Consider the following 25292-nt stretch of genomic DNA (forward strand, 5'->3'; position numbering starts at 1 on the left):
GAGTAATTAATTCATGTTGATTGGTCAAATTTTTTAATCAAAATAAATTAATTTATGTTCATTTATTAAAAACCTGACATCAAGTAAGGACACACTGATAACTTACTTAATTTCTTAAGAGACATGAAACTTAAAATAATGATAACTAAATTGGAACGGAGAGAGTAATATTTAATAGCAAAAATAAAAATAGGCATAAATTATATCTTGATAAATATTACTCCATTTAATAATTATTTCTAATATAGTGGATAAATAAAGATTGATGGAAAAAATAAAAGGAAAAGTTGAAGAAGAGTAAGGGGCATGCAGAAAAAGAGGGAGTTAGGGGGTGTTAGGTAGAGCATGCATGTGAGAGGTCGGAGTCGGGGGAAACAAAAGGAAAAAGATGTTAGCAGCTCCCCCAATGCATTTGTAGCTCTGCTCTTTCCCATTTGTTTATTCTTACATTAATTAATTAAGTGAAAGAAGGTACACACATTTTTATTTTATTTTTTATTTTTTTATTATTAGTCTAAATCGAGAGGGAGATTCCGTCCACTCTATATCGGCGATTTGGCGGATCTTGAAGGAAATATGGAAGGCATTTTGAGGGAAGGAAGGTCATTGAAGGAAACACCAACATGGTCAGTTGCAACAGTCACCACTGTTATGGTATTTGTTTGCTTGTTTGCTCAACGCTCCATTTACCGATTTGGAAGGGTGAGTACTGAGTAGTAGTCAATAATAATATTACTATTGGACTTGTGTGAAAGTCCAATAGTCTTTTCTTAGTAAGCTCTATCTACTGGTATTTGTGCAGTGGTTGAAAAAGACTAGAAGAAAAGCTCTTTTTGCTTCTGTAGAGAAGATAAAGGAAGGTGACCAATTCATTCATTATTCATTTATTCACTCATCAACTAATTAACAACCTAGAAATGCAAAATCTGATTATTATTTTTTTCTCAAGACAGAGTTGATGCTGCTTGGCCTAATTTCTTTGTTGTTGGGACAATGTGCAAGGCAGATTTCTCAAATTTGTGTCAATTCATCCCTTTTCACTAGTAGATTCTACCTTTGTTCTCAAGAAGATTATGACAGTAGTAGTACTAGTGACACAATCCATTCCTCCATTCTCTCTAATCATACTACTCTTATTCCTCCCAAGGGAATTTATCAACCATCACATCAATGTGGTGAGGTAAATTGTTTTCTTCATTCATCTAAATTAAATTAAATTAAATCAAATCATGCTTTCTACTAATAATTAACCACAAATCTTTAACAGGGACGTGAACCTTTTGTCTCCTATGAAGGTCTTGAACAGCTTCACCGCTTCCTCTTTGTTCTTGGTATCACCCATGTTCTCTACAGTTGTATTGTTGTCGGCTTGGCCATGACCAAGGTACACTTTCCATATCAAAAAAATTTAAATCATCCACCGTAGTCTATTTTATGCAAGTGCTTGTATCTGAGTTTGGTTTTAGGGAGGTAGACAGTGGCGTAGCTACACTCATGTCAACATGTCCAATTGGACACCCTTCGTCGAAAAATTATACTGTATATACAAGTATAATGATTAACAAAGTGTTCGTGTGTTCAAATTAGCAGCTCTTTTTTTTCACTTTTTAAGAAGAGCAGGCTCACTTTAGCACCTGGACACCCTTTATGTTCTAAGGCTTTACTTACTATATCAAATTGTAGCTCTTCCTTGTTTGGGGTTTTGAATGAATTTGATTGTAGATATACAGTTGGAGGAAGTGGGAAAACCAAGTGAGCTCTGGGGAAGAGAACAACTTACAAGGTGCGTGGAATTAAAGATAATAAACTATGTCCTCTCAATACAAATTCATATTCTTTCATATAAGTAATATTTGCACAAAATACAAATTTAAGGAAACTTATCCTAGATTGTTCAACAAGTATGTAATTTAATTGCATGATTTTTCTTAAAATATTAACTATGTGTTCTCATCTTTTATCATAGAGCTGAGCTTCTAAATAAACCTTTTTCTTGTTTTATTTAGTGCCAAAGAATAAGGAGATGAGACGACAGTCCACCTTTGCTCTGCATCATGCTTCCCATCCATGGAGTAGGAGTCGGATTCTTATATGGATGGTAATAGTTATTGCCTTAATCTAACGACATCATACACTTATCTATAAATCGGGATGCATTCAAGTAATTTTCATGTATCATGGATTCTTATTACATAGTTGTCTTCTGAGATTATGTAATAGGAAAATTTCTCCCATCCAAGTTGGTGTTAAAAACCAAACACTTGTTTAAAATTTTGGACTGTAGACCTTTGTGAAAGAACTAGTACCAACTACTCCTACAAGGAACCAACTTCCTTTAGACTGAACAAGAAAGTAGTAAAGGAACACTAGTTTTACCGTGGAAAAACTCCTTGCTCAAGGGAGTAAAAAGCAAGGCCTACAGTCAGGGGCGAAGCTACTGTAGCAGAAGGGGGTTCGGACGAACCCACTGGCTTTTTCGTAGATTCTATATTCGTATTAAAATATCAAATAAAACGTACAAATAAATTTCCTGCAAACCCTCTAGCATAATAAGGTGGGTGGCCCAGTGGTATCGATGCACCCAGTGCGGTCATTCAATTTGCGCGTCGTGGGTTCGAAATCCGCTATCGGCACTAAGTTTTTGAAATTAATTTCAGATAAAAACATTGGATTTTTTTAAATAAAAAATAGAAAATTGGCAAATGATAATTTATATATATATTTTTTTTAAAAAAACAGAAAATCGGTATAGAAAATTGGCAAATGATAATTTATATATAAAAAAAAAAAAACAGAACAACGGTTTATGATAAAAAAATAAATAATAAAAAAATAGTGTTTGGGTCATACTCTAAAATAATATCTAACTATTGATTTCTACTTAGACATTCAAAAAAATTTAACCCAAATATATTTTCATTGATTTCTACTAAGATATTCAAAAACTTTAACCCAAATTTATTTTCAAAAGTTAGGGTTCTAACTTTTATTGTTGACCTGATTGCTATCATACGATATCTTCCCTTCAATATATACTACGCACTCTCGCCTGTCCTTTTTCATTTTTTTTCTTATTTGTTTGCTTTTACACCGTAGAATTATCTATTCATAATCAACTTTTAATCTTTTCTAGGGTTATCCCCCTTATTGTTAATTGATTATAGTGAATAACGGTTATTTGCTTTTCGAAATTTTAACTTTTGAAGGTAGTAATAGTTCAAGGTCACAATGAAACTAGTAAAATATATATTTTAGGTGCGAAAATATTAATGGTGAATTTAATAATTTTTTCACTCAAAATAGTATTCTAGATTATAATAAAAATGTTCGAAATTTATATTTAAAAAATTATTCATCTTTCATTAACAATATTTTAGACTTTAAAATAAATTACTCAAATCTTCATATTATTAAAATAAGTTTTTAGAATAGCAAAATAAAAGGTAATGTTTTCAAACATCTCATTAACATAATTTGTGTTTTGTGATTTTTAAGATCGTTATCCTTTTCAAAATTTAGAACCCACAAGCCCAGAATCCTGGCTCCGCCTCTGCCTACAGTGAGTAGGATTTTAACAATCAATCTTCACTAACTTCAAAGAATGGTTTCAGATTACATCTCTATAATCTAAGGGACTAAATCTAGTATCTTTACTCAACAATTAACTCTAACTACCCTAGTCTCTTCTTGTTACAAACCTCACAACTATCAAACATAAACCAAACAAGAAATTATTACAACTCAATAATATCCATAAAACAACTTCAACTAAGAAAACAAGAGCACACCCTAAACACTATTCTTCTTTCTTCCTCGTTCCTCTGCTTGACTGCAATGCAATAGGTTTTGCTGGAATACCTTTTCTGCTTGTGCAATAGCTGTCTTCTATGAGCCCAATAATTTGCCTTATATAGTTAGGACACCTTGTGTTGTGCAACAACCCTGATTGACTCAGTGTAATAATATAGATATATAATTCAATTATATTTTTCTCCTTTATTTCTCACAGTTCTTAACTAGAGGCGAAATGTATGATTATGAATAGGTTATCTACGCGTCCTTTTTTGAATGGACTCGAATGTTCTATATCTTTTGTTCTTTTTAAAAATGATAAATTCAAACTGTAGGGGTCGTTTGGTAGAGTGTATTACGAAAAATAATGCATGCATTAGCTTTGTGTATTACTTATACCTTGTTTGGTACTCTTTTCCAATCTATGTATAACTAATGCAACCATTAGTTATACACTCTATTATTTATTAAGGTGCGTATTACTAATACCATGGATTTCTAAGTATTAGTAATGCAATGGTTTTAATATATGCATTAGCATGGTTAAAGATCCAATTGCCCCTTAAAACCTTTTTACTTCTTTTCCACCATAATTGTGAAGGGTATCTTTGTAAATAATTTTTTTTATGCAATGCATGCTATTTTTAATGCACCAAACCAAATAATGCATAAAAATAATATATCTATAACTAATGCAAGCATTTCTAATACAAGCATTATTAATGCAAGCATTACAAATACACTCTGTTTAGCATTATTTTTATACACTTTACCAAACAACCCCTTAGTTTCTTTTGGTAGTTAAGGAGTAATGTAAATATTCTAGAATTAAAAATCTAAATAGAAATTAAACATTTGTGTAGAAATTAGTTGTTCCTTTTAATTTAATCTGAGTTGCCAAGTTCTAAGTGCATGTATTTTTTCGTTGTAACTCAGCCAATAACATGCCTAGCAAATCGTAGCACCTTTGACCAACACTTTTCAGCTTTCCTTGCAAATATGACAAGTTCCTATATATTTTTGTCTTGAATTTTATCTCAGAAATGTGTTTCATGGATAAAATCTGTGACATCGATTTGTTTTTTAATCTTGCAGCTTTGCTTTCTTAGGCAGTTCAGGACTTCAATTCACAAGTCAGATTACTTGGCACTGAGATTGGGGTTTATCACTGTAGGCATTTAGTTTCTTTTGGTACTTCCTTTATATTATTCCACTTAGAAATGATGTCTCAACTCCTCTGTTAGTGTGGGAAAGTAAGGGAAGAGGTGGAAATGCTCAGTGTTCTTTTCCTCGGTTAAAATTCGTATGCATCATTCTCGACATGCTTAAGCAGCTGCATTTTCTAATTGAAAGGTGTTCTATTATGGAAAACATTGTGCAAGAGGGAAGGATATTTTAAAGATGTTGTTGATGTTAAGTTATAATATATATCTGAATGTAATCGCTGAAGCACTTAAGTTGAATGTTTTAATTCTGTTTGTTTCCAAAGTTCAGTATCCTTGTACAATTTTGTTGCTCGGAGGTGTTTATAGAATAGGGTGTTTTCTTTTGTTGGCCATACTTAGTACTCCATTTCAAGTAATGCCAGGGATAACAGGACACATTTGTAGCAGATTTATTACTTAAACCAAATCAAGAAGCAGTAACTGTTCTCAAAATTCACTTATTTATTTTCATTGCCTGACCGTTGCTTCTATAACGTGCAGAATCACAAGCTTCCACTTACTTACAATTTCCACAAGTACATGGTTCGTAGCATGGAAGATGAATTTTATGAAATTGTAGGGATCAGGTATGTTATTGGTTTAGATCATTTTAATTCACAATATAGGTGGGAGAATATTTTGGCTCAGTAATAATTATACTTAGTAATTGTGATATAGCCATCAACCAAAGACTTGAGGTCCTCCTTGAGTGTTTATTGGTGTTTATTATGAATGTTTCTAGGTGCTTTTGCATAAACTTTGGCGAAAATACATGCAAAGTTGGGAATATGTTGGTTTTTTTTTCCAGCATCAAATAAAGAGTAGAGGAAAACCCTTATTTGTACAACTAATGAGCTGTAGTTGTATTACAATTTGGAAATTTGTCCAATTTTATTCTTAGTTTCTTCTAGAAATACATGTCTTGATAGTTAAATATTTGTGCTGACTTATTCTGGGACTTTGCAGCTGGCTACTTTGGGGTTATGCCATCATATGCATCTTCGTCAACATTCATGGTAATGAAATTTTTGTAACATGAAAACATCATTGTTGGCTTGTTGAAGTTTCGAAATGATGTTTCTTATATTGCAGGTCTTAATATCTACTTCTGGCTCTCTTTTATTCCTGCCATCGTAAGTCAGCTTACCTTCTTTGGTCCATTACCTGAGTGAAATGATATGTGTATCTGAAGCCCAACAATAACTTGTGCCAAAGCTTGTCATGGTGGTTGGAACAAAACTACAGCATGTAGTCTCCTCGTTGGCACTTGAAATTGCAGAGCCGAAGGGTCCACTTATTGGGTCACAAGTAAAGCCACGCGATGAATTGTTTTGGTTTGGAAAACCGAAGATACTATTACGATTGATACAGTTTATATCATTTCAGGTCAAATTCCAAAAGCTCTGATGCTTGATTCATTGTTCAATGTTCATTTCAAGCAAAACAAGTGAAAAGATTAAAAAGATTTGCATGGTTAAATGTCCTAACATCGATATTTTTGTGTGCACAGAATGCTTTTGAAATGGCAACCTTTATCTGGTCCTTGGTGAGATTCATCGCCTTTCTTCTTAACTATAATTCATGGAGCATCTTCTTGTTTAATGATTACTACTTTTTCTCAAGTCAATATGTAAATAAATTTCTCTTCTGGCTAAAAATGAATGAATGTGGAAGGAAGCTGTTCTCCAAAATGACATTGCTAAGAAATTAAGATTTCTCTAGTAACTCCAAGATTAGTAAACTCTGAAAGTTAAGAAGGGGGGGGGGGGGTTAGTATAACGGATGATAGATGAATTTGAAGAGACAACAACAAGAATATGACAAACTTCTTCTATGAAAATGGATCTTTGGTATAACTCAATCCTGCAAGATAATTCACGAAGTGAGGACTCCTAAGATCATATAATGAGACAACGACAAAAGCTCAACCAATAGTGGAGGGTTAGGCACCTGGGATATGGACAATATGACATGGGGGCCCAACATTGGGTAAATCAAGAATAGGAATGAGTACCGCTCTGAGTCCGATACCATATTAAGATAGACATTGAGCCTAATTTCCTCCCAAAAGCTAGCGCATGAGGTGAGGATCATGAAGATCATATGAGGAACAACAATACATCACTTCAACCAATACCAGACACTTAACAAGTGCAATACAAGTGACCTTAAATTAGTCATTAAGACTTTATATTCTTTTCAGGTGGTTAAGGATTCATCCCCATGCTATTACCGTATCTATAATTCATTTTGTTTGATGGTTTAGGAATTAAAACACACAGGGCACTTCTCTCTCTATTTGGTGAACTATTTTGTCTTTTTATCTGAGATAATGTACAAGTTCAGTTTGCACACTCTCTCCAGCACTGTTAGGCCGAAACTGAAAGATATCTTTTTTATTGACTGATATAGACATGAAAAGAATGTGATAACTGATATTTGCACCTTTTGGAGAGCTAGCTACTCGTATTGGCTGTTTTCATTCTCAAACCATGTTCTTGGTATTGCCTTAGAATTTCTTTAGATGAAGTTTTGTTCTTTTAGATCAATGATTCACCTCATATCAGTATTAACTCAATTGTGCAGTGGGGATTGAAGCAACGGTCGTGCTTCATGAAGAACCATGCAATGGTTGTCATCAGATTGATTTCAGGGTATGTATTTTACGCCTTGATCACCTACTCCATCCCCCTTGAAGTTAAAGTTGGTAGGCCAAAACCATGAAATCAATCCATATTGAGTTGTCCCGGGGAACTTCTCTTAAAAGAAAACATCCCCTTATGCTCTTAAGTACTTCTCTATCCTTCATTATGAAAGTACTATCATGGAATTACGTCCGCATTTATTATAGTCCAAGTTGTGAAGAACTTTACTTTTATGCCCACTTCCTGTCCATTCTTTCCTTTTTACTTTGTTTAGTATATTCCTATCATATACTGCTCCTGTAGTACCCTATTTTAGGTCATCCCTATCTCAGCTCCATTGTTACATCTTCATTGATCATGTTATTCTCCTATAAGACTGAGCCTAGTTATCTGAGCTGTTTTCACATAGACACCAGAGAACCGTCTAGTCTCACTGTTCCGTCGTCTTCTTATTGGGGTTAAAGATCAGTGCCTTGTACTTATCTTAAACAATTGCGGAAGTTCCTTTTAGTATCACTGTGTTCTACTTTAGTATAAACATTGTTGTGGGTCAAGTGACTCCCTTTGTTGCCGAGATACCTTCATTGTCTATCAGTCTTTTTGTGAAGGTTGCCTTGCATTATCTATTTGTTTTCAGTCCACTTTCAACTACATACTTATACCTCTAATCTTCTATAATTAAAGCTTATCCATTGATTTTACATTCTAGAATGTAAGTGCACCCCTCAATCATCTTTGATCAGACCTTATTAAATGAAACTAGTTCACACATAATGCATTAATGATTAGTTGTCGTTGACATTGAGAGAATGCTTCAAGCTGTTAACTCTATGTCTTTTATACAAGTTTTGTCTGATTTGTCCATTTTCACCTTGTATGTTAACTTAAAAACTTCAAGTTTCAGTCCTGTTAGTTGCTTGGTTAATCCAACCTTACCAAGTCCAATACTTTCAAAATAAGGTGCCAATGGCCAACGAAACGAAAAGAGATAATTGCTGAGTGTTACATCAGAATTTGGGTCCTTACAATGAATGGCTGTTATGACTTTTGAGTAGTTATTGAACTAAAGTAGGAGCTGTTAAGACTGTCTTTCTTGAATAAAGCATGGAATGAAAATCAAGTAAAAGACTAACTATCAACACATATATCTTGGTTTTCTTCTTGTTAACTAGAAACCGTATTAATTGAGAATGGTTCTTGTGCAATTCAGATACTACATTATTTAAGATGCATAGAGGAGCTCTTATAGATATTTTATATAATTAGTCTTATTATTTGTTCATAAATGGAACTATTTGGCACTAACTCTTTGAACAGGGTTCTTGTGCAGTTCTGGTGTAGCCACAGTACTGTTCCTTTAAATGTTATTATCTCACAGGTGATCCTTCTTTCTCGTTTATATCTCTAGAATAATACATAGTAAGTATTGATGCCAATTGAACTAGTCTTGGACTAGTCACATAGAGACAGAAATCAGCTTTCCAATAATTTTTTGGTTTACAGATGGGTTCACGGTGTGGAAAGGCTCTCGTAGCTGAAAGTGTTCGAGACTCACTCCACAGTTGGTGCAAGAGAGTAAAGGACAGGTCGAAACACGATGCTCTACGATCTATAACTACAAGATCAACATGTTCCCTTGGATCAACAATTGATGAGGGGGATGAGATAGCAACAGTGGCATCAGTAACTTTATCTCCATGTTCCTCTAGAGGCTCATTTCACCACCTAGATGAGAAGGTTGTGTTGAATGATCAACAAGAAGATTGCATTGTTGAAACTTCAAACCAACCAGGTCATGAATTATCTTTCAGAAACAGGGAATATTCATGTGAAGCTCTGGTCACTGATACAGAGGAGATTGTGGATGATAAGACGCATTCATCTGAACCTCTGGAGAATATGGATAATGATGATGCAGACAAGATAGAAACTCTCTTCGAGTTGTTCCAGAAGACATGATTTTTTCTCATGCTACACAATATTTATTCTGTACATTGTACACACACCCTCCCATACGCTACACTAGCTGTGACTAGCTGCAGAGGGATAAGCCCGTTTTACACAAGTATCTTATTGTTGTCTTTGCTATTTCTGGCAATGGAGATCACTTCTCTATGATTAAGCTAGATTAGGCTTCTATTGTGTAACTCAGAAAATGAACATACATTGATTTGTAAAGTAACAGTCCGATGAATTTTACATGGGAATCTTTCAGTTGATAACATAAGATGTTTTTGTTTTCCACCTAGCTTGGGCAAAATAACAGACCAAATATTAATGAAAAAACCTTACTCGTTATTAATATCTTAGTGTGCAACAATTGTGGCCTCTCATGAGACAAATGCTTGAACTTAAGACTAGTCAACTTTGTAAATTTTTCAGTATCCCCAAGGCTAGGGAATAAAGTAATTTAGCAATATAGATGAAAATTTGCATCATTATGTAAGTAAGAAGGAGATAAAGAGTTGTAACAAATGATTGACTTAAAAGAGCTAGATAGCAACTTTTGTGATAACAAAAGAGGGAAAAAAAGAAGTTACATATGAAAAGTAAATGCTCATGAAACAAAATGAAGTGTTGTTTTTATTTAAATGGAAATGGTTGAAGTTTAAGCAGTAAGCTCCTCCTCCTTGTGAGTCTCAATGGTAACATCACACTTTGGGTAAGCAACACAAGTGAGCACAAATCCTGCAGCTTCTTGGTCATCATCAAGGAAGTTTCCATCAGACTGATCAACAGTTCCAGCAGTAACTTTTCCAGCACAAGATGAGCAAGAACCAGCCCTGCATGAGTAAGGAAGATCATGTCCTTCTTCCTCAGCTTGGTCAAGAATGTAGACATCATCTGGGCATTCAAATTCAATAGGTCCATCTGGTGTAATAAGCTTCACTTTGTAACTGGCCATGCAAGTAATCCTCCCATTTCTACCAGATTTAAGACCAAAAAGAGCTTCACCAACATTTGATATGGCTTTGAGGCTAGTCACAACTGGCTTTCTTGGCAGGAAAGAAGTGCTAATCATGGTACCAGAAATACTAGCCATTTTTACAATTCTTTTCTTTTCTTTTCTCTGCTCTCAATTGAGAAATGGGGATTTGAACAAAGGGAGGGGCTTGTGGATATAGTGTGTTTTGGAGAAGGGTAAGGGTGGTTTATCTTCCACGTGTCAACATGCTGTGGTTAGCATTATCAGTTTATCAACATAGACGGATTCGCCAGTAATTATGTGAATGTCATGCTCACTCAGAATCAAGCTTCAATTTTAGCCCTTCATTCTCAAAAGGCTTGTGCCTTTAATTTTGTCCTGTCAACCACAATTTTAAAAAAAAGGGATATTCTTCTCGCATAAATGGGAAATTAAGGCTGTGTCAGCACGAATCAAATATATGTTATTTTTTGTTTTAATTTATGTGATATCTATGACATTGGAGAGTCTAACTAAAATTTTGTATGTGTTTTTGTTAAAAAAAATATATTTTAAGTTGTTAATTTATTATGATTTATAGTACTTTTTACGTCATTTTCAGATAATATATGTTATTCCTTCTGTTTGAATTTATGTGGTATAGATGAAATTAGGAGAGTCAATCAAATTTCTTGTATGATCTTAAATATTTTTAGTTGTTGATTTATTGTGATTTATAATACTTTTTACGTATTGTCAAATCATATATGTTACTCCTTTCTATTCCAATACAAGTGACACACATGGATTTAGAAAGTCAAGCAAATTTCTTGTATGATTTTTAAATATTTTCAGTTGTTAATTATTGTGATTTATAGTATCTTGTCGAATTTCAAGAGTCAACTAAGGCTTCATTTGTTTCCGTTAAAATTAAGACATTTGAATCTGAATAAACATCTGAATATTAAGATGTGCATTAAGATCTAGATGTCTAGATCTGAATACACATATGAAATATTAAGATGTGGTCTCCTGATCTGAACACTGAATGATTAAAGACTGTTTGTTTTCAGTATCTAAATATGCATATGAAATTAATCATTATATAAATAAAAAAAATTCATTTCATAAAAACTAAAAAAAAAACTTTGATAAAAAATAATAATAATATTTTAAATTTTTATATTTCATTAATATATTAAATTATATGATATACAAATAAAAATTCTATATCAGTATAAAAAATATCATAATATGATTATTATTATTTTAAAATTCAACATAAACATTTCTTTTATAAAAAAAAATCCAACTAATCAAATAAATATAAAGAAGGCTTCACATTATCAATGTCTAGCATATATTCTATCTAGCTAATTAGAAAAATTATAGAATTCCTATTTTTTATCTATTACTTAATCTAATTCTCTAACTTGTGAACCTCTAGCGTCATTGGTACCTATCAATTTCACAAAATATACTAATAATTGTATTGTATAACGATTCTTGCTATCCAAGGCTATCTAGTTTTTCCATCCATCCTTCAAATTCAGGTGCACTAATTTTGTTAATCAATAACTCTAAAACAGTACTCATCTTCTCATCAATTTCCAATTGAGATAAAAAGATTTTTTTTATCCTAAAATTTTTCTTTTAGTGAAATTGAAGATTGAGATGCAGAATTAGTAAGACCTCAAAAATTTTTGTCACTCAACTTCATCAAGTGTACCTATATGTATAGTAGTAGATACATAAGAGATATTAGGACGGGGATAGGTATAACTTGGACTCCAACTATGAACTCTTGTTGCAATAGAACCTTCAAAACGTTTTGTACATAAATCTTGAAAAGGTAGAGGTAAAGTGTACTTAATAAACATCAATACACCCAAAAAAATGTATTATGAAATCTTGCTAGTTCAAAGAGAAAAAAAATTAATGTTTGATTGAGAAAAGAGAGGAAGAACATTTGTAGCGAGAGAGAACAAAGTCACACAAAGAGAAAGAAAAGTGACGAGTGATTATTTTTAAGTGTATTAAATAAGTCTGAATGGTATCGAGACTCTCCTACAAATTTGATTCGTTTAGATCTTTTCAGATCCATTAAGAGACTTTTTAAAATAAGAAACAAATGGACTTAAATCTGTATGATTAAGATTCATGCCTCCGTTAAGTGCTACTAAATGAGGCATAAGTCTTTTATATATATTTTTAAAATTATTTTAAGTTATTACTTATTGTGATTTATAATATTTTTAACATAGTTTTAAATATATAGTAGAATATTTTAAGTTGTTAATTATTGAGATTTATAGTAAATTTAACGTAATTTTCAAACATATAACAAACAACATACTTTTAAGAGTTGTGCGCTCATAGTCTCTTATTAGATAGTAAAAATATTTTTAAATTGTTAATTATTGTGATTTATAATATTTTTAACATAGTTTTAAATATATAGTAGAATATTTTAAGTTGTTAATTATTGAGATTTATAGTAAATTTAACGTAATTTTCAAACATATAACAAACAACATACTTTTAAGAGTTGTGCGCTCATAGTCTCTTATTAGATAGTAAAAATATTTTTAAATTGTTAATTATTGTGATTTATAGCATCTTTAATGTGATTTTTAAACATATAATAAAATAGCAATTAATATTTCCAAACATTAATTTTCCATATAATGAACAAAGTGAAAGAAGGAGTCGTGAGGTACAAATAAAGAGAAGGAACCAACAAAGGTTGTGGTGAAGTGGTAAGTACTCCTACATCCTTAGCTAGAGGTCTTGGGTTCGAGTCCTCACTAGACACATAGTCTCCTTTGTTAAGGAGTGATTTACTTCCCCAATGGACTTTTCGACACAAATTTGAATTTAGTCAGACTCCAATGTAGGTACCGACACTGAATGAGAAACCAAAAAATAAAAATAAAGAGAAGGAAATAGAATTTCTATTCCAAATAGGAGGTGGGTCCATATTTATTAAAAGAGAGTTGAAATAAATGCAAAGAAGACTTAAAATGTGTGAAATGGGAAAAAGGATGTAGCCACATGGAAAATTAAGCAAACTTTTCAACTGAGGAAAAGTAAAAAAAACAAATATAGAGTGGCTTTTATGTCTAATAATAAGAAAGTACAATTGTAAAGCAACTAAGTCTAATATTGTTTAAGCATAACAACAAGAACATACCAAAATTATCCTAACTAAAAAAGCAGGCATGTTGTCCAACAGTTGTTTCCCTAGAGGAGCAAAATGAATGGATTACTTAGGCTACCTTGTTGAGTTTTAGATTGAAAGGTTTGACTTAGTTTGTATATCTGATCATTAAAATAAATTTTTAATCTGAATATTGGATAATTAAAGAGTTTCCCCCCTATTTTTTGAATGTGTATACCGGATAGATTCTGTCCACTCTAACAGACTCTCCCATTGAGGTCGACACATCAAATGGAACATCAAGTATAACAAGCTTCCTGCTCAAGCATTATCACGCTCCAAACCTACACCCTGAACGTGGTCGATACTCGGAGACCATTGTTGGCCCCAAGAGAACCTTTGACCTGGCTAACTATGATATACATTACTCTATGAGATACACGACAACTTTAATTGATGAGCATTTAAATCATTTAAAGAAAACTCTAAAACATTATCTGAAAATGCTTAACATAAATAATAAGTTCAAATAAAACATCTGAGAAAATACTGAACAACTGTCTAACTTTGTCTATCCATGAAGCCTCTAAAATACCAAGACAAGGGGTGGAACAAGACCCACAACACCTCAAAAAAATAAATACTAAAACAAAACAAATAAACTAGAGTCCTTCAAAAGCAAGGAGGCCCACCAAAAGTTGTCAGAAAGTGGAGTGATCTCAACGGAGTATCTGTTGATGGCCCTGAATACTTTTATCTTCATCTTGAGATGATGCAGGTTGAATGACATTAGTACATTGAATGTACGGTATGTAATATGGCTGAATAAAACAATAACCAAACGGATGATTGAATATAACTCGAGCGAAACAAGATATGAACAACTAGTGAAAAGTATTTGTACTTTACAATAAGATATGGAATAAAAGTAATATCAAAATAATAAACTTTACTTTGTTGGGGAGTTTCTCTAACCGACAATCATTACTATGATCCTAGCGATGGTAAAACATTCCACCCATGTTACCAGGGCCATCCTATACTTTATCGGGGTATAAGACGCCTGACTATAACTATGGATCCATCCAATATGCCTTCTTCAGGCAGTGAGAATTCACCCGAAAGTCGGTACGATGCTATCCTAAGCTGGCTAGGTAGTTTATGGGGCTTTAAGTTAAAATGAACTCTTACCCAATTCGGTACTCGATACTGTCACAACCCAAAATATACCCCAGGCATAACATGACATATAGAACCCCGAAAGACCCTACACAAGCCACTCTGAATAATAGAAATAAATATTTCAAAAGATAGTCTTATATCAAAAAACACTTGTGAGATACTTTAAAAGTAACCTTAGTTCATAGTTGTGGAAAGTTTATCATTTAACCGACATAGATCCTGTGATCTATAACATGGAATTCGTTGTCTATCCCATACCAAAAAGTGATGTCCTTACTTGCCAAGGTAAGAACCATATCTGAGCTAAAGTGGATCCACTAGCTACTGTCTATCTGAGACAAATCCTATGGTGATACATAGTTATGGGACAAAGAGATTGCTACTAGAGACCTGACCTCTACTAACGAGAGAGCCTCCATATCAATGTCCTCTCGATGCTAAGAAAAATCCCATAGAATAGTCGTTAATTATATTCATTTCATCATCCATGGAAAGGCACAATTGAGCAACCAATCCAAGATAAAGTCATTTAGAATACCTCCTTAACTTGATTCAACTTAGGTGAAAAGCCTTTCAACCTTATGAATCCTTATGTGAGAAAATCTTTCACAATCATATTCTTAGTAGTATGTGAGTAAACCTTTCACAACAATATTGATAGTTTACTCTCAAAGCATCCTCAAATCATTTGCATCAACTTCATAAAACATGCATATCTTCTTAATCATTTTTCATAGTTCATTGGCTTCATCATATGTTCATAGTCTAAAATCATTGATCATGTAGGTTCATATGAATTCAACTTGAAATTACATAATTACTTCATTTTATGCTTTAAAAGGTAGAAAACAATCAATTGAATCATAATTGAAACGAACCCATGAAGATTGAATAAAATTCTAACTTTGAATTGAGAATCTAGTCTGTAAAATTGAGAAATCTTTGAGGAACCCTGTGGAGGAAAGGACTCCATAGGTGAATACTAACATACCTTAGTAATCAATGCCCAATAGTTATGGTGAATTGAGATTCTTGAGATGAAATAATAGCTTTTTCTTCCTTAGCTTTTGAGAGAATTTTGGGGATGAACTTGGAGGGAAATTTAAAACTTAGGTGGATGATTTAGAATCAGTAGATTTAGGACTTAATTCATGTATATAGGACTTAGAATAGAGGTCAAAACGACATAGCTTGGGTTTCAAACACATATAAGAAATACTAAAATAGCCCTAACTTAAAAATGGGGGGGGGGGGACCTATGTTGACCCTAAATAGACCGTTTAGGGCATGATGGTCCGTTTAGGGAACCCTCTAGGTGGCCACATCTTAAGAGTGACTTCAAAAGTTGGTCAACCTTCCCTAAATGGGTTGTACAAGGCTCCACTGGTCGTTTAAGGAACCGCCCAAGTGGCCCTTTTCCCTAGCAGCCCTAAACGGCCAGGCCACTATGCCTAAATAACCAATGAACCCCTAAATGGACTATTTAGGCTTTATTTAAGGGTTCATGGATATTTTAGGCCCATGGACTTGTCCGTTAACCATCGTAACCTTTCTCGAAGTCCAAGGTGTTACAGATACTACAAAAATAATTAGTATCAATAATGCTCAATAGCCTATTTTAGGAAAGGGACCTTTACTTTACTTTACTTCACTTTAATTTACTTTACTATACTAAAATGTTTTTCAGAAAATCAATTATGCTCCTTTCCTCTCAATTGTCAGAATATTGGAAAGCTAGGACGAAATAGCCTACCTTGAATACAGAATCAATTACCAGACGGACTGACTGTCCCACTTGTACGTAATAGAATCGAAATCAAGGCAATTTCCCTGATGTGAGTGAACATAGGGATTCCCCGACGAACGAATGCAATACATGGAAGGCTTACGGATGTAGTACTGGACGACTTTACCTACGACATTTTCTACTCCTACTTTTCATATAAAGAGAATGGCAACCTGGAAAACTTGGAATGATTACAGAACGCTTACCGCCTTTGATTCGGTCTATTCTAAGTGGTCCATTGGGTAAGCAGCGGAGGGAAGAGGTCTATACCCCTTTGCTTGCTAACATTGAACTTGGTAAAATGAAATTGTTGAATAATTGAAAAATGAGATTATTCAGGAATACACATTGAATGCTGAGATTACGCATTGAATTTCTGGTAGTAGATCCATAATAAAAAAAGTCTTTGTGATTGTTCCAGAAGAAATGAAACAAAAAGATATGGTAGAGCTAGGACAGTTATTGTATGAGGTCTACCCAATGCTAGATGCAGAGGCGCATAATAGATCGATATGAACATCATGAGCTGTCCCGTAATAAAATCAGTTGTTGCTGATACCTTCTTCTCGGTTACATATGAAACCATTTATGTCCTTTCAAAACCTTTTTCAAATTATGCATTTACAATTTGCATGGACTCACTTTTCAAGTCCGAAATCAATGTATGAAACTTGTATAGGAACCTTTTTAAGATATGACTTCAATAAATAGGGTTCATGTAATAATAAAAGTATGAACAACAATTTAAGAATCAACATACATAATAGGAATCAAAATCTCAATTATCAAAAAATTGGAACTCAGAATAAGAAACACAAACCAAATATAGATTTCAAGAATTGTGGGCAGAACCCTAAACATAACCTTTTACTGATTGAATTTAGATGTAGGGTGTGTGGATGAACTTAGTCCATCACTATGAGTAGCCTTACATAGCTGGAAGAACAAAGTTCATTGTAAACTAGAAGAACACGTCGAGGTTTAGGCTTAGAAGAGGTGAGAAAAAACTGAAATACCCTTTATTAAAACTGTCCAATGGCTTCTATACAGATTGGACCTACAGATCGTAGGAACTTCTACGGTTCATCCTGTCCAATCGTAAAACAAACTACTAGAGACCAACTTCTGCAACACTTTTGACGGGACCCTTTCTATGGGTCATTGGACTTTCTATGGTTTGTAGGATCTTCTCGTAGAACCCATGCACAAAACTCACTAACACTGGAATCATTTGTACGAACACATTCTACGGTCTGCCAAACTTTTTACAACCCGTACGTCCTCTCGTAGATCCAAAGTCCTTCAAAAAATTTCTAAGTCTGAAATCGTTCTATGGGCACTTTCTATGACTCGTAAAAGTTTCTACAGTCCATCCTGTCGAACCATGGACACTCATATGGGACTTGACATTTTTTCAAAACTCATTCTAAGTGCAACGACTACCATCCTACAGTATGTAGATAGGCTTGTGGGAAACTGCAGCATCAACTTTTCAACTTCTAAGGTAGATTATTGATACGGGGTGTTACAAGTATGGAGCAAAGTATTGTAATGAAATAACTATGTTTACATATCAGTGTTTAAGTATTGTTTTTTATGAGTGACAAAGTAATAGAAGAGTCAAGTTCACTTATTTAACACAAACAAATTCAGGCAGGAAAATCAGATCTCACAATACAAGGGGGCTATTAAGGAAAGAATTTTGTGAAGGAAATGGAATTCCTCAAAGACTCGTTTTAAGGAAGCACAGTCATGTAAGGTTCTTAAGTCCTTAAATAAGCAAAACTAGGTTGGCAGCAATAACCTAATCACTTCCTACATATATAAGGGCCTCTTGGAAGCTACATTGAGGTAGATATTTCACACTGTAAAACAGAGGATTTTCATACAACAATAGTCTAGCAGTGAAGGAGTTTGTTGAAGCAGAAGTGAGAGAAGACGAACTAGTTGATTAGGTTATTTCCATCTAGTTCGATTCTATAAAAGGATTTTTATTGAGTCATAACAATTCCTATTATTGTTTAAAGGTGTGTTATGAGAGATATTTTCATAGAAGAGAGTTTATCTTCTTTGAAAGCAAAATAGCAGTTAGATATAACTATTGAGTTGAGGTACTAAAATTAGTCCCTTAGATTATAGAGTTGTAATATAAAATTATTCTTTAAAGTTAAGTGGAGTTGGTTGAAAATCCTACACATTGTAGATCGTGATTTTTACTCCCTTAAGTAAGTAGGTTTTCCATGGTAAATCACTTGTTATTTATGTTAGTGTTTTAGATTAAGTTAAGGAACCAAGTTACTTAATATCAAAAGTTGGTACTAATTTTTTAAAATTGGTATCAGAATGGGTCTGTCATTTTGAAGTTAACACCTCTAAAAGGATCCTATAATAGCTCTACAAACTACTCAAGAAGGCGCTTCGCAGACAATACCACTGTTCTTTAATGGGAAGTATTATGAGTGGTGAAAGAAAATCATGATGGATCACCTGATAGATGAAAATCATGATGGACCAATCATTCCTATGAGGAGTAGAGAAGATGGAAACACTCATGTTTTCAAAGATATACTTAAACTAATAATGTTGAGTTAAAGCTGTTGTGTAAAATAATGCTAAAGCTAAAAAGATTCTGATTTTTGGAATAGGTAGTCTCATCATACTCCACTACCAAATATATTTAGGACACTCAAATGACTCGTGAAGATACTCAATATCTAAGATTGACTTGCTAAACAAATAATTTAAACTGTTCAAGATGAAGGATGAAGAGTCAATATAGAATATGCATGCATGCCATGTTCATTTCAATTATCAATGAAATTTATTCTTTGAAAGAAATTGTTCCTACTAGCTAGGGAGTATGCAAATTGCGTAGTATGTTACTTGAGGCATATGAAAGTAAAGTGGAGGCTATTTATAAAGCTCATTATCTAGACACTTTTACCATGTATGAGCTCATTGGAAATCTAACAACATATGAATTCCAAAAGAAATAGAAACATGAAGCTACTGAAAACAGAAAAGAGAAGAACTTAATTCTCAAGGCTACGTATAAATCAGGATTAGAAGGTAACAATATAATACTCATGACCAGGCGCTTTCAATGAATGTATAGGAAAGGTTAGAGTTCACAAAAAAGGAACCAAGTCCCTAAAATATATAAAAGGTAAGTTGTGATAAGGTTTTTCACAAGTGTGAAAGTTCAGATCACTTTATCAAATTCTGTCCCCTAATGAAAAATTGAGTGCAAGAAGCATCATACTAAAAAGGAAAATCTTGTAAATATAGATCAATTCATCCCTTCAAATAGGAGAATGATCACTCAAGAATCATATATTGTAGTGGAGAAAACTTTAACAACAATGGAAACCACTTCAAGTGAGGGACGGTGAACTTGAGAACTAATCCCTTTTGTGTATGGAAATACTCAAATGATAAAGATATATACTCTTACACTAATAGCGATCTCTGAGTATAATAAGGAAAATGAGAAAAACAATCCAAGAATTTTTTTTTAACATTGATCGAAAGTTCTAATTCAGATAAAGAAAAAGAAAAAAAGTAACTTGAGGTAAATTTTCTTGAAATTAAATCTAAAAATGGACTCTTATTCCAAGAAAAAATTGAAATTCTTGTCTTCTGTCTTGATTGACACATATCACTCTGAGTGTTCTAAAAAGAACCGACTAATGAATGATTATGTTTTTTTAAGAATTGATGGTAAGACAATAGAAGATAAGAATTCTCTTCTTGTAGATAACATCGATGTCCTACAAGAACATATTAAGAGTCATGATTCCTCTCGCAAAGGAGTAAACATTACCAGTAATCTTCAACTGACCTTGGAAGAGGAAATGAAAAGAGTAATTGTAAACTTTCAAGTAGTGTATGAGAGACGTAGGTTTTTGTAAGAAAATATTCAAAAAACAAAATTTGATCAAGAACGAAAATATTAGATGTACTAGGTCCTTTGAAATGCTTGTTTAATACTCCATCAGTTTAAAAAAGAGTGACCTGGTTTGACTTGACACAGAGTTTTAGAAAATAAAGAAGACTTTTGAATCTTGTAGTCCTAAATTAAAGTTATGTCAAATGTACTAAATTGCCCTTCAATCTTGTGGCTTTAAACATGTCACGTGAAAAACTGAAATTAAAATGTTACCAAAAAAGGAAAGAGGCCATTCTTTTTGAAACAGACTAAAAAGGAAAGAATGTCATTCTTTTTGATACGGAGGGAGTAACAAATATGACATAGGCTTTTAAAAGGAAAAATTCCTTGTTGCACAAAACACCTCCACACATCGAGTTTCGGCACTCTTTTTGAAAAGTCTAGTCATCAAAGGAATCCATGTCTCGATGAGTTCAATGCTATACAAAAAAAATGAAATTTTATTAAGAGGGGGAAGCAAGGAATTATAAATAATCTGGTTTATATAATCAAGGCATTTCCTTGCCGGGCTAGAAAGAATCTTATACATCCATTAAGTCAAAAGAAGTGACCAAAGCATATTGGGTGGCCAAAACTCTTGACTATTTTGCAGGTTAATTTTAGAGAGGAGACAAATCATAATATCTAAATAATGCATGCTCTAGACACATGACATGAATGCAAGAAAATTTCTTTTACTCGCTGATTTTCTAGGCGGAATTGTGATATTTAAAAATGAAAAAGTGAAATAGTTGGTATTAAAAAAGTGATAAAGTTTCAAATATATTTCATAGAGAATGTGTACTATTTCGTGGGACTCTATAATACCCCATACCTTCCAACACATATATGATTAAGTGAACTTGATAATGATATTCAAACTTTGATGAGTCGGTTGATTTTCACTCATTTGAGGCCTTTTTAGTTCAACAATTAGTGTCCTCAATACCTAATTATGTCATAATATGATGATATTTTTATGTTTTGCAGCTATGAAGGCTAAAGGACAAGGTGAGGATAAAAACATGAAAAAAAGGCCAAAAACATTGGAAGGAGTATAAACTCCCATCTGGTAGTCGCCTAACCAAAAGGGCAGATTGCTCAAATGGCCTTACCTCGCCCAAAGTGATAGTGCTCACAATCGAAAATATTCAAGGCAAGTCGGCAGACTAAAAGTTGAAATGACAACTCACCAAAGATGAATGAGCGGACTACAAGTCCATCGCCGAAGGTGACATGTCTCTGAGTTAAAGTGAAGGCTTAAGGGCAAACAAGGTGGTAATTGGTGATTCACCGAATGTGAAAGGTTGACTCGACCGAGTCCGCTAACTAAGGTTCAAACACTTGAATCCTCAAGAAAATGAAGGGCGATCTAAGGAACAAACAGGCAATCCGCCGAACATGTTTGGCGAGCCCGACTAATGTCGGTAAGGTTGTCATGCTTGAATTTTGGGCCAAATTTTGAGAAACTATAAATAGTCCAAAAGAGATAGAAAATAGATCACTTTTTGAATATCATTTTTCAGTATTAGCTTTGTGAATTAGTTTTGAGTAATTTTTTCTTCACCCTTTTAGAAATACTCTTAGTTTTGGGGTTTGTGAACAACCTTGTAATTGACAAATGAAGGTTCAAAATGAAACGGGTCTTGAAGATTATTGCTTAATATCAATTTATCAATGGCTGAAACATAATGGGTATACTCTCTTTTTCTTTTACGATGATTGGCTAAATCCCTAAATCTAGGGGTGTGATTATGGGATTGAGTGTTGATTTATTATAGTGAGTTTTATGTCTTGCTCTGTTTTATTGTTGTAGATTCATGAATTTAAGCTAATTAGAATGAATTTAATTCACGGGTTAAGGTTGCAAACTTAATCCTAGTCTAGATCTTCGATTGATGCTCGAAAGAGATTAATTGAAGTGGGTAATTAGTTTAAGGTAAAATGGTCTGATGAACCCTTGTACTTGTAAGCGTTTGTATTCTGAACCCTTCTACTTAAGCCTTTGCCAATTAAACTTTTAAACACAGTGAAATTTAACATAATAAACCCCTTTGACCATTAACCAAGCTTATATGGCAACTTAATTGTTGACTTGGAACAAATGCGTGATTTCACGCATAAAAAGAGCGTAACATAAAAATTTAGATAAAAAACAATTAAAAGAAAAAGAAAAATAAAAATACATAAAAAGACAAAAAAAAAAAAAAAGATTGAAAATTAATTTTCACTTCTATCTTCTTCCCCCACCCCATCCCCATTTCTTTTTCTCTTTCGTTTTTCCCTACCCAGTCCCCCTTCCCCACAACTCTCCAATTTCTTCTTTTCTCTTTTGTTCTTCCCCGCTTAGTTCTCCTTCCTCAAGGCTCTCCAATTTCTTATTTTCTTTTATTTTTTACTTTTTATTTCTCCCCAAATTAGAAATGAAATCACGCTACAATTTGTGAGGTGACATATCTGATAATTTTGGTGGGTAAAAAGTAATTGTTAAATACTTTTTTTATGAAATCAGGTGGAGTGGATTGTGTAAAGTTGTATATAAATTTTAATATATATTGAGGTATTTTAGTGGTAATTTGTTGACATAACAGAGAAAAGAGGTTTATGGTGTTTAAGTGATGGACGAAGTGGTAAAAGAATTGTGACTGAAAGTTATGAATTATTAAAATATAGAGAATAATGGTGATTTTTAGTGATATTGATGGTTAGGATGAAAGGTTGTGATGGTGAGATCTAATGTAAAAAATGGAGAGAGGGGTGGTCAAGAAGAATGAGGAGGAATGGAGTGGAAAAGAAGAAAAAATGATTTTTTAAAAAAAATAAAATAATAAATGATGTGTAATTTTAAATTAGACGTGGATGATGATGTGTCATTTTTGTTAAGAGTTTGAAGTACACGCAGAGCCAAGGGGGTTTAAAATGCTAGGTTACATTGAATTTAAGGGTTCAATTGGCAAAAGGTTAAGTAGAAGGGTCTAGAATACAAATGCATACAAGTACATGAGTCCATTAGACCATTTCGCCTTAGTTTAATGCCTACAATTTAGATTCTCTTTACTATAGTTTGCTAGAAAGAGATATTGTGGTTTAGTTCTAGTTGTCAAATCTGCTCGGAAGAGAGATTCCACTAAGGTATTGGGGTGATTTGTGATTCACATAGATAAGACCAAAAGAAGATTCTATGATTTAATATTATGAGATTGAAAAAATTTAGTGTTATTTAAGATTACCTCGCTGATTTCACGTATCAGGACAGTTCTTCCAATTATAAGTGCCAACGATCGTTAGTCAGTAATATAACCCAACTAAGTGAGTTAGGGTCGAATCCCACAGGGAGTGGTACGTGCTTAAGATTCAAGAGCCAAGTGCAAATATGTTCAAGTCAATCATAGGTAAAGACATTTATGAATAAAAGCATACTTCAAATTAAGGGTGACACAAGTGTCAAATATGGGGGTTTTGATTGTAATTATCAACTACAATATCAACAAATAACACGAATAGACAAGTAAAGAGACGGGTTATTAGGATGTGATTGGATTATAGGCTAAGGTAGACAAATGGGTAATTGCAACTAGTAGTAAATAGTTGTAAACCAGTGAATAAGCTAGACTTTAGTGGGGATAAACTTTCTCTCGAACAATTTACCCCGAATCAAATTGGTTTCTCTCGAACACCAATAAGCAATAATTAAGAACAACCTTCGCTTTAGTCCATTCACTCTCTCGAGCTGAATGTGTGGAAAAGGATTTAGGATTCACTCTCTCGAGCTGAACCCGTAATAACCCACTACCCACAGACCATCAAATTAGTAATCTTGGTTTTAAAACCTCTCTCTCGAGCAAACCAAAAACACGAAGTTAGAATTGCATTTGCATCTACAACCCTTTAAATTAAACCACAAACTGATTGAAATCACTTTTAAACAACGTTTAAACTATCAATTAACAATGCCCAACAGCTAAATAATCACATAATCACACCCCAAGAATTGGGGTTTTACCTAGACATCATAAAAATAAAATCGTTACCAAATTGTGTTTCCATCAACTAGGTACGATTAATTTCGTCTTTACAAAGGTCAAGGTTGAAGAATCTCAGAGACCCACTTACAATTTTTCAAAATGGAAATCTTTAAATCTTCAAAGCTAAGGAAAATATTGTCTCCAAACTCAAAGTTCTAAAACTGATTGATAAAATTAGATACTATGAAAACTCATGCTAAACTAAGAATTTAAAAATGTATTTATAGTCGCCAAATATATGCTGCGAAGGACCATTCAACCCAATAAGTCGGGATCGCCGATCTACTCGGTGATCCGCCCTTTGGTTAATTTATTCTCCTTTTTGCTTTGGCCTTCAACATCTTCAAGTTCTGTAACTTTGGGCGATCTAGCACTGCATCGCGGAACCATTTGGTGACTCACCGACTGCTCCTTTCTATCGCCGACTTGATTTTCTCCTTCAGGGCTCGGTACACTGGAACTTTAGGCGAGATCATGGCCATTTGGCGACTCGCCCAATGGGTTAGGCGATCATCAGGCCTTATTTTCTTCGTTCTTTCAGCTGTCTTGTTCCTTTTTGCTCATTAGTGTTAATGCTTTGTTCCTCAATCCAAATACCTGAAAATCAAGGATTTACATCAGTTATTGGCACAAAATATGCATTTTAGGACACTAAATCTATTAA

The 25292-nt window shown here is 33.5% G+C and overlaps 2 protein-coding genes across 4 annotated transcripts; one reads left to right on the forward strand and one right to left on the reverse strand.

Annotated features, from left to right (window-relative positions):
* The first annotated feature begins 345 nt into the window (after nucleotides 1-345).
* Nucleotides 346-10167, forward strand: LOC102600081 (MLO-like protein 4). 3 transcript variants are annotated; one of them, XM_015313309.1, is made up of 16 exons: nucleotides 346-471; nucleotides 572-702; nucleotides 803-860; nucleotides 954-1180; nucleotides 1268-1384; nucleotides 1723-1783; nucleotides 2007-2098; nucleotides 4888-4962; nucleotides 5499-5584; nucleotides 5964-6013; nucleotides 6090-6130; nucleotides 6213-6383; nucleotides 6508-6543; nucleotides 7584-7651; nucleotides 8960-9020; nucleotides 9146-10167. In XM_015313309.1, the coding sequence occupies exons 2-16, from the start codon at nucleotides 577-579 to the stop codon at nucleotides 9599-9601; spliced, it is 1725 nt and encodes a 574-aa protein (XP_015168795.1). In that variant the 5' UTR covers nucleotides 346-471; nucleotides 572-576; the 3' UTR covers nucleotides 9602-10167. The 3 variants fall into 3 exon arrangements, with proteins under 3 accessions (XP_015168795.1, XP_015168791.1, XP_015168800.1); XM_015313305.1 differs by lacking the exon at nucleotides 346-471 and having other exon boundaries at nucleotides 483-702; XM_015313314.1 differs by lacking the exons at nucleotides 346-471; nucleotides 4888-4962 and having other exon boundaries at nucleotides 483-702.
* LOC102600409 (ferredoxin-1, chloroplastic) lies at nucleotides 10101-10745 on the reverse strand. Its single transcript, XM_006339857.2, has one exon. It carries the CDS (start codon nucleotides 10683-10685, stop codon nucleotides 10251-10253), a length of 435 nt encoding a protein of 144 aa, XP_006339919.1. The 5' UTR covers nucleotides 10686-10745; the 3' UTR covers nucleotides 10101-10250.
* Between the last annotated feature and the right edge of the window lie 14547 nt (nucleotides 10746-25292).

The sequence above is a fragment of the Solanum tuberosum genome, unplaced genomic scaffold (genome assembly GCF_000226075.1).
Source record: "Solanum tuberosum cultivar DM 1-3 516 R44 unplaced genomic scaffold, SolTub_3.0 scf00012, whole genome shotgun sequence".
In the NCBI taxonomy this organism is placed as follows: domain Eukaryota; kingdom Viridiplantae; phylum Streptophyta; class Magnoliopsida; order Solanales; family Solanaceae; genus Solanum; species Solanum tuberosum.